The following is a 14,654-nucleotide window of genomic DNA, read 5'->3' as shown; positions in this document are numbered from 1 at the left end:
CACAATGAAATATTAAAAAGCCTTAAAAATTGTCACTGAGAGTCACTTTTCCAAAAAAAAGAAAATATATTAGTTTCATTGGATTTCACTTACAGGTATTCTATCTTTCTAGAAAGCAAGGGGGGAACTTTATAACTATAAACAAGACAAACAAACAAAAATAACAACAAATCTACAACTCTGTTTACTCTAGGTGGGGTTTCAGAAGAAACATTGAGGTATTTCAGAGAAACACCTGAGGTATTGGAGTATGTAAACTGGTACATGTCTTGCACATCTTACTGCTTTTTTGTTTGCACAAATTTTAAATATATAATATTTGTGGCAAGAAAATTAACCACATTTAGACTCAAGATGTACAGATAATATAAAGAATTATTGTATATTTTCTTGAAATATTGATCAACAATAACAATTTAAGGACTACATAGCAACCTGTGTTTGTAATTGCATTGTAATGAGTCACACATTATAAAATATTTCTCAGAAGATGACCAAAGGCTGTCAGGTGGCACAACTTCAACAGGCACTATTTTTTTTTCTGCTTATTTCTGGATTTGCTTAATGCAATGGTTCCTCACATCACTTTCTATTAAGAGGAATACCAATAATGTTCTAGTGCCAGGTTGATATAAATCAAGTAAACTATCTCCCAATGTGGCAAACCTCCTTATTTTCTCCCTTCTGCCCTCAGTTAGTGTTGGGATCTTGCCTTGGATTAGGATAAGTGAAACTTGAATCACCTCTGAGGAGTCATTTATGGGTCACTAATTTTTTGAATTTACAAAATTCAAAAAACACTCTATATCATTCTATGACAGTATTGAGGAGAATTTACTTTTAAAACCAATCTGCTTTACTGCACTTTATCCATGAATCTATTGTGAGTAATATCTGTGGATTCAATGAAACTTAATAACAATGAAACTAAAAGTTATTTGTTACCTATGGCTTTCACATTATAATGAGGTTATTAGAGAAAACTCAGGACATGTGTGATAAAATATGAAATATATGATAACATGTCATGATGATTAGATAATATAAAACACACTTGACTGTGGTAAGAAGGCCAAAATTTCCTTTATACAGGATGAAGTCTCCTTGTCCTTAAAGGTTATTTGTTAAAACTTATTTTAAGAAAACACCAGAACATGATAAATTATGTATGTTTCATTCTACTCATATCAGACTTCTTATATGAAGAATTGAATATAACCCAAATGGCCATTAGAAGAGGATAGATTAAATAAATTAATGTACAAGAAAAGAAAAGAATGCATTGCTTCTAATCATAACATTTATTTATACATAATGACTGTTTATTCTAACACCATTTTTGTTTACAAGTTAGAAATCTGATAGTGTAATCAACAAAATCTGCCTAAGCAGTGCCATTATTGTTCCTTTTTGATTTCCTTACAAACATCTTTGGTTTGTGTGTGTGTGTGTTTGGAAAAGTGTCTGTGTAAGTGCATCTGTGTAAGTGTGTCAGCATGGGTGGGTGTATATTTATTTTGTACATTATGCAATTATACAAAATACCTAGGGAGGCATTGGTGAACTGGAAATAATGAATGCTGACTGATTAGAGTCATTTTACTGTTTTTAACTAAGTATAATATTGAGCATTAAGGTAGAAAGGAACAAAATGAAAATTGAAATATCTGATGTTAAACTTTTCTACTATATCTGTCACTTATTCCTGAGAGACTGAGCGTTCAGCACCCAGGGACCAGACCCAGAAGTGGTTATACAATCTAGGTCTATCAGGAGACAATGTTGAATCTTTGTGCAGATACAGCTGCATCCAACAATGAAGTCAGTAGTTCTGAGAGAGGTGTTAAGATTTTTATTGATTTTCTGATTTATGTTGCATATTTCTTTAATTCTTTTATCTTTTCTTTCTTTAAATAAAATCATGTTATGGAGAGCATGAAACTTAATGCAAAATTTATTGTAATCACTTAAATCTATTTATTTATTTTAGATACGTATATGCGCGTGTGTGTATATATATGTGTACATATATGCACAGATAGAAAATACAATAAAATGCTAGCATGGCTTATAGAAGTGGTCAGACATTATTTACTGTTCATAATCTCTTACCTGTACTTTTATATATTTTTCTAAATGTTCTCATAAAGGACATCATTATTTTTAAAGATATATTTACAAGGACAGGTATGTAAGGAGGTTTAGGCCATGGTTTTGGAGATTTGCACATTGATCACTATGCCATTATTCAGATAAAATCCCTTTTCGGTATTCATGTATGTGCAACTCCACTTATACCTCCACAGAATGCAGAGGGGAATGTATGATATTACATAGGACATGATGGGTTTGGGTAAAATATAACAGTGGAGGCTTGAATTTAATTAGCCTCCCAAGGACCACTTTTAACCGAAACCGGCAGACTTCAGAGGCATACAAAAAATAAGGATAAAAGAAAACAACACCAACAAAAAATATTACTCTGGGGAACTGGGAAGGGAAAACAACATTCAGAAACTAAACTCTCTGAGGTTACGAAACTGTGGACATATAAGTATTTTTATCATGCGTCTTACACATCCGATCTGTTGGTGAATGGATCATGTGTATTTTAGTTTAATAGGACAGAAGGACTCATACAGTAAACCGTAGCCCCTTTCTTGCCTGTCACCTGTGCTACCAGCATCCCTACAATTAGGTTCAAAATCCTCCTCCTAGTCTCCGCTGAGCAACAGCAGCTTTCTGAGGAGAGCACGGTTAGCCCTGGCATTTCCCTGCCCATCCACTCGAGCTTACTGCTCATAACGACCCTTCCACCCTCTTCTCCAGCAATCACCACCCTCCCTAATCTTCCTCCTCTGTCCTGAACCACAGGCTACTCCATCCCAGTGAAAATGGGATGCAGCCTTGTTTATTGAAGCTGGATAGGACCTGAGAAGTTAAAGTGGGCAGTAGGGGAATGTAATATCCAGGACCAGGCCATAGCTCTGCCCGCTCCACAATTTTGGACGTTGAGGGAAAGATAATGAGACGTATTCATTACCTGCTCTTCTCACTTAATTATGACCCTCTATTACAGAAAATAGCAGCATTTCTATGACTGTGAAGACAATAGTCATCAGACAATGTAGGTTATTTGGACAAATTAATTGTAAGAACTATTACTTTGAACTCAGAGGACACCAGTTTCTTAATCTATAAAACAGCAGGAGCAACAATCATCACAAGTGCTACATAGGTTTGCATGGAAATAGCATGACTTAATTTGGATGAAAGTGTGTTATAACCCCTGTGCAGTGAAATGTAAGAGATATTATCATTTTATTAATTTACATTAAATTGGATGTATTTTTTCTAGACTCAGTGTACATTTAAAAATATTTGCATTGTTTATCCCTTTTTTAATAATAAAAATAAATAAAATAAAGAACCAGCAGTTTAACTGTTAATATAGGAAGATGATGTTAGCCCTCCACTTTCATTTCCTTCTTGCAAGACCACAGATTTCCAGATCCGAGTGATGACTGTCGAGAACTGCACTGGCTTTACCGACTTTGTATTCTTAGGACTTTCCAGCAGGTGGAATGTGCAGCAGGGACTCTTTGTGCTCTTTCTCCTGGTTTACAGCATAACTGTGGTTGCTAATCTAGGAATGATTCTGCTGATCAAGATGGACCCCAGACTTCATACGCCCACGTATCATTTCCTGAGCAATCTGTCTTTCTGTGATGTTTGCTACTCCTCCACTATCTCACTTAAGATGCTGGCTGATTTTTTGTGTGAGCAAGAGGATTCCATATCATTTATGTGCCATTCAGATGTATTTTTCAGGACTTTTGCAGATGTGGAATGTCTCATGTTGGCAGTCATGGCTTATGATCATTACCATTTGCAATCCACTTCTGTATACAATTGCCATGTCCGGGGGAATCTTTTCCCAGCTAGTGGCTGTTGCCTACGTTGTAGGCTTGGTGGACTCAGCAATCCACACCTGCTGCACATTCCGATTGTCATTCTGCAATTCCAATGTCATCAATCACTTTTTCTGTGACATCCCACCCTTGCTGGTCCTCTCCTGCTCAGATACATCCATCAATGAGATAGTGATGTTCACGTTCCTTGGCTGTGTTGTGGGGTGCAGCGTCGTCACTGTCCTCCTCTCCTACAGCTACATCATAGCCACCATCCTCAGAATGAACTCAGCCACAGCCAGACGCAGAGCCTTCTCAACGTGTGCCTCCCACTTAACGGCGGTGGCTGTGTTTCACGGCACACTCCTGTTCATGTATTTCCGACCGAGCTCTAGTTACTCAACGGACACGGACAAAATGGCCTCTGTGTTCTACACAGTTGTCATTCCTATGTTAAACCCACTGATCTACAGCTTAAGAAACAAGGATGTGAAGGATGCTCTGAAAAAAGCAGTCAGCCCTGAATCATGCTCTGAATGAAATGGTGTTTTCTGTCTAAAAATATTTAAATATTCTGAGAGTTACCGTTTATGCTCTTTGACATAGGTTTTTGCAGAAGGTATTTTTCATTACTTGCCACCATGTTCAGGGAGCAGAAATGATTAGTCTTAGTCTTCCTTCTAAACGAAAGAAGAGTAGAAATTGGCTCATCTAGTTTTGCAAGGACAGTCTTTTTATACCTCATTTCTCTGTTCATGACTATGCCCCGGTGACATATTACGGGTAACAGCAAATCCTCTTCCTGCACCAATTCAACATACACTCCTTATGTTTCCATTTAATAAAAAAAAAAATGTGTTTAATAAATACAGTTTCTCAGGCAGAAGAAAGTTTTAGAGAATCAAATTTAGTCTGTCTTGAGTCATGTCTATATACTAGTATCATACTATCAATGGCTAACATAACATTTAGAAGTAATTATGTAGAAAATAAATAAGAATAAATTAGGAAGCTCTTGCCCTAGACTCAAAATTCTATAAAAAAAAAAAAATTCCTTAACTATCCTGTTCCTCATTATTTCTGTTTTGTTACCATTTGCCTCCAGAATGCCACTGAAAAATTCAACAAAGAAATCAATACCCACTGCAAAATAGGTACAAAAATGAAGCTTTGTAAATTTACCAGAAAAATAACTCCCTTCCTTTTATTTTATTTTATTTTAGGATGTTCACCTTAAATGAAGCCTGTTTTCACCTCTTGTGTTTTGTCCTAGGCTGAAATAAGTTATAAGGGACACAGATCATTTGATGTAAATAAATTCTCCTCTCAAAACTTCTATTCCTCTTTATTCTGCCCCATTATATCAGCAGATGTTCCCATTATCAGCAGCTCCAGACTTTTGTATTGCACCTGGCAATCTGAGCACCAGCTGCGGACTTCACTACTTGCTCTCAATCTGAAGAAAAGATATGATGCTATTGACAATTGTTCAGCAGCTGCACAAATAGGAGTTGGTGGTGGAGGACCTGGACCTTCTTCCAAGGCCGCTGAAAAGAGACTTCCATCTCCCCTGATGAGTTCACAGAATCATATCATGTTAATGTTTAATGTTAGTCGAAATAAAAACAGTACCCAACTGATACAGGTTAAGTTGAAGAAGAACAGTTATTAACACAAATATATGTTCAGTGAAAAAAACACAAGTAGTATTTTACTATTTCATTTATAATCTATGTATTCTTTCTCTGTATATCTGTAAAATAAACTGGACCTCTATTGTAAACAAAATGTTCAGAATGCTAATGTCAGCACTGAGTAATTGGATATTTTGTAATCCTGTAATAAATTCCAGTAATTGAATTATGTTAATTGCATATGATGTTCTCACTGTAATCACTTTAGCAACTAATCCAGTTAGGAAAAGTTTCGGGTTCTCAAGAATATTCATTTTATTTTAGATAGTTGTCATGAAAAGAATAAGGAGGCACTCTTTTCTGGTCAAGGCATACGAGAGAAATGGGTTATACAAGGTTTTAATTTACGGTTTCTTTTAAAATTTTACATATCATTGTATTTATAAAATACATTGAGGGTTACACTTCAAAATATCCTAGCAATAAAAACAACTCATTTACAACACATAATTTTCAGCAGGATATTTTTCATGCATTACTTATTGAACATAGTTTTTTTTTTATTTACCATGTTTGAAATATTTATTGCTCTAATAAATATTTCTATAACCTCTAATAACATATTTGATGTTCATAGAATATATTACTAATCAGAACCTCTCAGTCACTGCCCAAATCTCTTCCCAATTCAGTGTACTTGATTAAAAACTTATTGGATACATTCATAGCAATAAAAACTAAAAAACTCACGTTTTATATAATTGGATTCATCACCCATTTTTCACATATACGTGTAAGGAAAAAAATTCCTTAATTATTTTTTTCTTGTTTTTTTCTTTAAAGGCACTGATTCAATAGTCTTTACATATTACCAGCAATCCATTATTTGTTTGTGCTTGCTTTGTTTTCATTTTTGGAAAATGATAAAAGGATAAGAAGAAGTTTAAGATAAGAGCTTGTGCTTTGAAGTGAGACAGGCATGGGTTCAAATCTGTATACTATGATTGACTTGTTGGCTCTGAGATCTTAGTCAGCTTAGTTAATGGTGTCATTCTCTGTTTACTTATCTCTTTACCACAGTTTAATATATACATTTTAAGATTGTATCTGCATACCTATATCTATACTGTATGTTTGTGAATGGGTGTGTGTATGTGTGTTCATATGTATATGTTTACATGTGTGTGGATATATGTTGATATGTATCTACATATCTATAGTATATATATGCACATGTGTATATATGTATATGTTCTGTATATATATATGTAGGCATGCATATATATCTATATCTGTAGTATATGTGTGTATGTATGTGTGCAAATATGTATGTATGTATGTATACATGCATATGTGTATGTGTATATAAATATATGCCTGAGATTGGTTGAGAAAGTTTCTAAAGTCATAGTGAGCCAAATATAAGGGACTAAAATCCCTGGTACTGACAGAGAAAATGGCATGATTTATTGTCTCATGTCATGAAAAAGAATCTCCATGCCCCATCATCTATCCTATTTAGATCCTACTCACCTAGTAGGTTGGACTACATTTGCAGATCCTAGCTTGAGGCCATATTTGTAGGTCTCTGTGCAGCCATTTTAGGACTTATTTTTTCCAGCTCTGTCTTCACTCCTGGTTAGAGCGGCATTTATGTTTTTTACTACCCTTGCTAGCCACTCCATTCCCATGTTCAAGCCAGATACCTGAAACTGTACCATTAATCTGAATCCAAGACACTACATTCCCAAGAAGTGAATGTAGATAATTAATCCCAGAGCACTTCATTTTATGTGATTTTGCATGGCCCTATCTGAAGAGCATCAGCTGAAATAGCACACTTAGCTACAAAGGAATCAATATACACCTATTTTAATGAACCCATACTCTTCAAAGGATATTTCTCATTCAGTGTAAGAGCTTAGTTCTCCTCAACTGCATGATGCCATTCCAGTCTATTGAAAGCCCACATTGGCCAGAGCCCTACCTCACCACTGATGTCTGTAGACAAATCCCTTCTTGTAAAAACATATCTCACTGCAGTGAACAAGACTGTAGTCTAGAATTACAACCTACCATACATTTTTTTATTATTATCAAAAGGCTTTTTCTCTAGCTTATCCTTGCTCCCACCACTCAACCTCATCTTGGGTGTAACACTATTTTTACGCTTTCTAGCCACACCTTTTCTACGGATCATGCCCCGTAGCCAACTAACTTATCATCCCACCATTGATAGATTCCAGTTTCCATACCTGGCTCAGGAGCATAGCTTCTCTCAGAAATGCTAACCATTTCCTTGCCAATCAAGATATTTCAGACTCAATATATTTTTTATAAGATATTTTGTGAGCCAGATTTTAATTTAGTGAATATTTACAATTTGGGGGGGTGGGGATTATTATACTTGACAATATCTTGTAATAGTCACTTTTGTATACAGTACCACTCTGGACAATAAATCAAAAATACTACAACAGAAATAAATAGTTTCTGCCTATTAGAGGTAGAATGATCAATCGAAAACTTACTTATATTTATTTCATAAAAATTTTCTCAGCATATACACTGGGGAAACTACTGTGATAAAGAGCCAAGAGACCAAAGAATGCATAAGAATCAATGAATAATTCTGGTAGGGGAACAGAACATAGGCACAGATAACTACAAAGGAAGATAGAAAATGATGTGAATCCAAAAAGAAGCACACATAAGATTCTAATGAGATTTAGAATATAAGCTATCATCTGAAATAAAAGGGTGATTCAGAAAAAAAAAATGTGTAGGGGTTAATATTTGAGAAATGCTTTTTGGCTTTAGTGGCATTTGAACAGCTAAACTCAAATGTGTGCATATTTACGTGGAGATCAAAATTAATTAATAAAGAGTCCCGAGTGGATCACATTCATTTTCTTTCACAAAAATTGGATTAATGTATGTCAATGGCTTATCCATTACCGGAAGTAATAGTGATAGAAGTTTAGAAAGGAGAAAAAGAGTAATAATATGAAATATAGAAGATTAAGTGAAGGGCAAAACTGCCCTGAAATAAATATTAAGAATTTCAACTTTAAGATAAGAAAGAGATAGACATGAAGTGAGGGTTGTGAGCAAGCCCACCTCCAGTGTTAGGTTCTGGTCCTTTTCTGTGGCTGAAGCCTCATTACTCACAGATTTGGGAAACATTCATATTAAATTGATTTCTCCAGCAGTTAAAACCAACAGTCAAGAACAGACCCTGTTAAAGGGTTGTCATGCCCAATTTCATACTAACCTAAGCAAGCAATTTTCTGCTAATAATTTTTCTAAAGGCATTTTTGACATCTTTGTTCCTTAGGCTGTAAATTAGGGGGTTCAACATAGGTATAATTAATGTATAGAACACAGAGGTCACTTTGTCAGTATCCAGTGAATGATCAGTGCTGGGGCGCAAATAAATGAAGATAAGGGTACCATGATAAATAGTGACCACGATGAGGTGGGAAGCACAAGTGGAAAACCCTTTTTTTCTTCCCTCTGCAGAACCTGTTTTCAGAATAGCTGCTACAATGCGCATATAAGAGAGAAGAACTGCTAGAAGACAGATAGCTTCCACCAAACTAGCAAAGACCACCAGAATAATGTCATGCATGTAAGTGTCATTGCAGGACAGAGAGAAGAGTGGGGAGATATCACAAAAGAAATGGTTAATTTCTTTGGAGCAGAAAGACAGCTGGAAAGTGTTAGTGGTATGAATAATTGAGCTTAGTGTGCCACTCAAATATGCTCCAATTGCAAGCTGGCAACAAACCCTCTTGGACATAATAACCGTATAAAGCAGTGGATTGCAGATTGCTATGTACCTGTCATATGCCATGGCAGCCAAGAGGAAAGATTCTGTGTCAACCAAAGAGCAGAAAAAATATAACTGTGCAGCACAGCCATTATAGGAAATGGCCTTCCCATCAGAAACCAAATTTACAAGTAATTTGGGGGCAATGACAGAAGAGTAGCATGCATCTATGAAGGACAGCATGCAGAGGAAAAAGTACATAGGAGTGTGCAAGTGGGAACTGACTGTGATTAGTAAAATCATCCCGAGGTTCCCTACCAGGGTAACAGAGTAGATAGAAAGAAACACAGCGAAAAGAAGACTCTGAAGTTCTGGATGGTCACTGAATCCCAGGAGAAAGAACTCAGTTTTCACTGTGCCATTCTCCAACTCCATCATCTACAATGCTTCTGACTCTCTGGAGTCATGACAGATCAGTAATGGAAACGTTAATAATAACCTGGACAATGACACACACGCACACACAAAAGGAAAAGATCAATATAAATAAAACAGTGATTCTAACTCCACTTGGACATCCTGACAGCAACTAGACATGTCTGCATTTAATATAGTATAGTACATATATTTTCATATTTTAAAAATTAAGTTGTAATTTACCACCTGTATTTCTTAAAGCTATTTTTTCCTTATTAAATAGCAGCACCTTAAAATCAATTGCTGAACTCTAAACGTGGGCTTCACCCTTCATTTCTGCAAATCTCCGGTCTACAACCAAAGGCAAATGATAGTGATTAACACCTTGGTACACCAAACTCTGAAGCAGTAGCCTCTGTCTTGTGTGTCGTCCCGTTTATATCCAAAACAGATAAAAGCGTGGCTCTTCCAGGTGAAGCCTTCTGGGTAAAGGAGAAGAAGTTTGGCGTTCCTCACTTTGAGATGTGGCTTTCCTTCTGAAGAACCAGGGAACTCTTGGAGTTCTTTGAAGTCCACTGATAAAATGGAAGGAACCAAAATTCTGAATTAGCTATTTATGTGACTGAGTCCCAGCTCTGTCATTCAGTAGTTATGAAAACTTGGGCAGACCGAATACTGAGTTTCAGTTTCATTATCTATAAAATGACAATGAAAGCACCTTTCACATCAAGTTATGTGTTAAATAAATTTCCTTCCTCAGCCTCAATATCCCCACTATTTTGTTCATTTACTACTGTAAAGTGGCATCGTGTGAATTATGGCTTAATCCAGACATTTGTTTTCTTTTTTAAGTGTGAAATAAAAGGTATAGAATAAAACCAGACAAATTCTCATACTTACAAATTTGCTCTAGGCAACCCAGGCATGTACATTAATGATAGCCAGCAAAATTTCCATGATCTCTCTAGCTAAAAATCCCAAAAAACAAACTTTACATAGGCTTATCTATCTATCCCTCTAAATTATCTCTGGTTCTCACTGTCCTTGCTGTAGTTTGTAACTTTGTAAATTGTAGATAACCAATCACAAGGCAAATGATACTTGTCCACACAAATGCACATTTTGTCTAGTATAGAGACAATTCATATCCCTCCTCACTGTGGAAAAATCCTGTTTTGTATCCATTTGTAAATATGTTTATAAATTTTTGGTCTGTAATATTGAGTTTTTAAAATTTTCTTTTGTACTATTTGTAACAGGTTAGTGAGTGAAGTAAGCAAAACCTGTGAACATGATCATTTTATACTTGTATGAATAATAATTTTACGCTGTGTGTGTGCGTGTGTGTATGCACACATATACTTGCTCTTTAATATCTTTTATTACACACAGATATTCACCACTTATAATAGCTATTTCAAAACTTCACTCTTCTACTTAAGGCCCCATCCTACCACCTTCTTCTTACACTGAGACAATAATTTATATTTTGTAGAGAAAAACATAAAATAGAAATAAGAGTGTATAAAACTTTCTCCTCAAGTCATCATATAAGCATTTGAATTCATCAGTGACTTCCTCTCTCCCTTCCTTCTCTGTGGAGAACACACCTCTCCTGTCTGAGGTTAATCTCATCAGCTCTGTGCATGTCAATTAAGATGCTTAAATTTTTACTAATTGTCACCATCCCATAAACTTTCAGCACATAACAATAATTAAGTCAATTTCGTCTTTAAAAATATAACCCTATATCTATTTCTCTTTTTTCCCTCTCTTTTAATTGCAATGTTTCCTTACAGGTAACAACACTGATTTTCATCTTCTCCCTTCAGCCTACTAAGGTAGGGTTTTTGTTCCAAGAACTTAATAAGTTCTTTCTGTTCAACATCAGAAACTAAACACTAGGTGTCAAACCAAATGATGTTTCAGTATTTAATGCCCTTTATTTCTCTATATCATGCCATAGACTTCTTCTTTCTTCTTAAATTTTCCATGCCTCTTGACTCCTGTGAAACTCTCTTGATTTTGTCCTAATCTCAATATACACAAACTCATCTTCCTTCATATATAGTTGCACGGTCCTAGCACTTCATTCTTGACATACTTCTGTCTTTACTATGCACACCCTTCCTGGGTAATTCTAGGAACAGATGGTATGCCTTTATGTGCAGATGGTATGCAGTCCTTAAAATAATGGTATGCCTTTCTTTAAATACCATATTTACAGTGAAAGCTTTCATATATGCATCCCAAACAATCTGTCCAACTAAATTCTGACCATCAATAAGCACATTTACATTTCAGGTCAAAAATAAAATTAAATTGATACTACTTGCTACAACTTGTGTCTATTCTATGATCCCTATCTTGGTATGTGTCTACACTATCTATACTGCCAGTCAATATGAGAAACTTTGCTTAGCTAAAAACTATCAAGAACCATTGACTCAATTTTAAAAATATAGAAAATATTCAAGCTTACCTGTTTAATATCACCAATATTTCATTGCTTAACTCTACCCTTCTTTTCCTTAATTTGAACTTCTCAATTCCCCCTTTCCATCTAGTCTCTCCCACCCTACTTCCAAAAATGCTGCAAAAGCCACACGTATGCCACAGTAGAGTTATCAGTGCAAAATATGTTTTACTAGGTTGCCTCTTTGCTTAAACCCTTAAATGATTCTTTGTCTCCCAAAAGCTTGGAATTTAAATATTTTCATATTTGACATATGTTTATATATTCATCTCATATCTCCATTCCAGAAACTGGTGTAACAATATTACCAAAATCTTAACCTCCTGCTCTTCCCTCCTTTGGTTTTCCTGCTTAGAAAATATAAACTCTGGTGAAGTGACGACCCATCTGTTTCTGTTTATACATGTGGTGGACATGAATGAACAGACCAAGGAGCAGAGCAGTGGCTACTGCTGCGAAGGCCAGGAAAAGACACAGTTATATGTCTACGTATGCATTGCATCATATACCAGTGCTTAGTAAGTGAAGGTTGGATGGAAATGTTTGTCATCCTCCATTTTTATAATTATGATGAATGACCATTAAAACTATGCATCAAAGAAAGAGACTCATTTTTAGGGACAATGCTGAAATAAGCTTGGGGTCTGTGCCACTGGAGAAAAACTACCTCTTTGCTGAAGATAGTTTTCTTCCAAAAATCCTTATTACAGAAGTAAAAGTGACAATGAAATCAATTTATATAGAGAGTATTACTTGTAATAATCTTTCAAGATTGTTGCATGTTTCAAGATCAAAAGACACTTGAAGGATGCAAAATGAAGTATGAAAGCCAAATGGAATAATGGCCAGGGCATATGAAACTAAAGATTAAGAAGCCTCAGAAAATGGGCCTAATGACTTGCTCTTTAATGCAATTGGCATATTGGAATGGAGGTTTCTAAAAGAGTTCAGCAAGGTTATTACTGAAAATTATTAGTTTAAAAAAAATTATTGCAATAAGTTCTCCATATTGAACTCTAATTCTTTTGAAAACTGTTTTTCCCTTAAAGCTAACCCCTTAACCCCAACCCCATCCTGTTACTTGTGTATTGATAACTGTTTCTATCAATCCATTAACATAAGATAGAATAAATAATTTTGTATTAAAATTGAGTCAGAATTAATTGATATAAAAGCCTGCTTGACTCTTAAAAAGAAATAATATATCAAGGGAGATGTATATGTGTGTTTCCATTTAGATTCCTAATCAAAGTCCAATAAAGCTAAGGATGTCTTAAGAACAGCATATGCTCAATGTACTTTATTGTTGCTGTGACTTTTGTTGGAAACACCTTGAGGATTTCAACCTATGTTATCCTAGGCACTTTTATGCTCAGAACATTAGTTTCTTATGTGTAAAATAAGTGATTATAAAATGGTGAGCATTTAAAATTCCATCCAGCTGTAATAACCTATGATTATGTTTAAAAAGTTACCAGTCACTACCTATATTTTATTTGCATTTCTACTTAACTGTTTTGCACCCCAGCTCATTTTTCACTGGAAAAATCAAGTTTGATACTTAAAAAATTTAAAACAAATTATTGCAACATTTACCATAATTTGGATCAGGCTTTCTCTGTTCATAGAAGAAATGTGTTTCTCCCTTAGGTGGGCTGTGGTTCCTTAGGACAAGCAACACCTTTTAAATTCTGCTTTGAGGCTTTTGAGATCAGCTTTTTGTTCTCACATTAAGTCCCAGGAAACTAATCTCTCATATCCAAATTCCCAGTGGCAAAAGATGTATGAGGAATTAAACTGTTCCACTCAGGATTTGATTAAACACAGAATGAAATGATGTAATGTGATTTTCTATGTCTTGAGAATGTCTCAAAGAAACATATTTTGGCATTTAAAATGGTAGTTTATTGTGCATAAAGTTGATTATAATATTTGTAATATAATTTAAGAAGCTCCAATCAATTTATCTAACAACTATATGAATATTAAATGTAAAGTGATAGTGTAATAAACTGGAATGAAACAAAAACATATCTACCTAGTGACTGAAGAGTGAAAGATCTTGAAAGTCAACATGTCAAAGGAAAACCAGTTACTAATGAATTTAAAAATTCTGGTATGCAATGATATATTTGTATCTGTACTCAAACCAAATTCTGTCCACCCAAGGCCAGAATATATCAGAAAATCTTCATTCAGCAAATCATTTCCTCAGCAAATATCTTCTTCCAGGGATTGTTCTAAGATAAAACAGAGAAGAAGAGAATAACTTGAACTGGGCATTATGAAATTTGTCAAGTGCAAAACAGTGAATGAGAGACAATAGGGAACACAACATAAGCAATTACATGGATACTTGAAAATAAGGTTTAGGGAGAATGTGTTTTAATGAAGAAAGATAAGTAAGGTTGACAAAATATATATACATATATATGAGAAGAGTA

The 14,654-nt window shown here is 35.0% G+C and overlaps 1 protein-coding gene and 1 pseudogene across 1 annotated transcript; one reads left to right on the top strand and one right to left on the bottom strand.

Annotated features, from left to right (window-relative positions):
• The first annotated feature begins 3,520 nt into the window (after positions 1–3,520).
• On the top strand, positions 3,521–4,451 carry LOC134376551 (olfactory receptor-like protein OLF2; annotated as a pseudogene).
• Positions 4,452–8,819: 4,368 nt separating this feature from the next.
• On the bottom strand, positions 8,820–9,755 carry LOC134377023 (olfactory receptor 5I1-like). Its single transcript, XM_063095628.1, has one exon. The coding sequence runs from the start codon at positions 9,753–9,755 to the stop codon at positions 8,820–8,822; it is 936 nt and encodes a 311-aa protein (XP_062951698.1).
• Positions 9,756–14,654: the final 4,899 nt, after the last annotated feature.

Source organism: Cynocephalus volans, chromosome 4 (assembly GCF_027409185.1).
Source record: "Cynocephalus volans isolate mCynVol1 chromosome 4, mCynVol1.pri, whole genome shotgun sequence".
NCBI classification, from domain to species: domain Eukaryota; kingdom Metazoa; phylum Chordata; class Mammalia; order Dermoptera; family Cynocephalidae; genus Cynocephalus; species Cynocephalus volans.
This window is presented reverse-complemented; position numbering and strand designations above follow the sequence as displayed.

Excerpts from the sequence above, each read along its gene's own strand:
- LOC134377023 (XM_063095628.1), bottom strand. The coding sequence starts at position 9,755 with ATGATGGAGTTGGAGAATGGCACAGTGAAAACTGAGTTCTTTCTCCTG.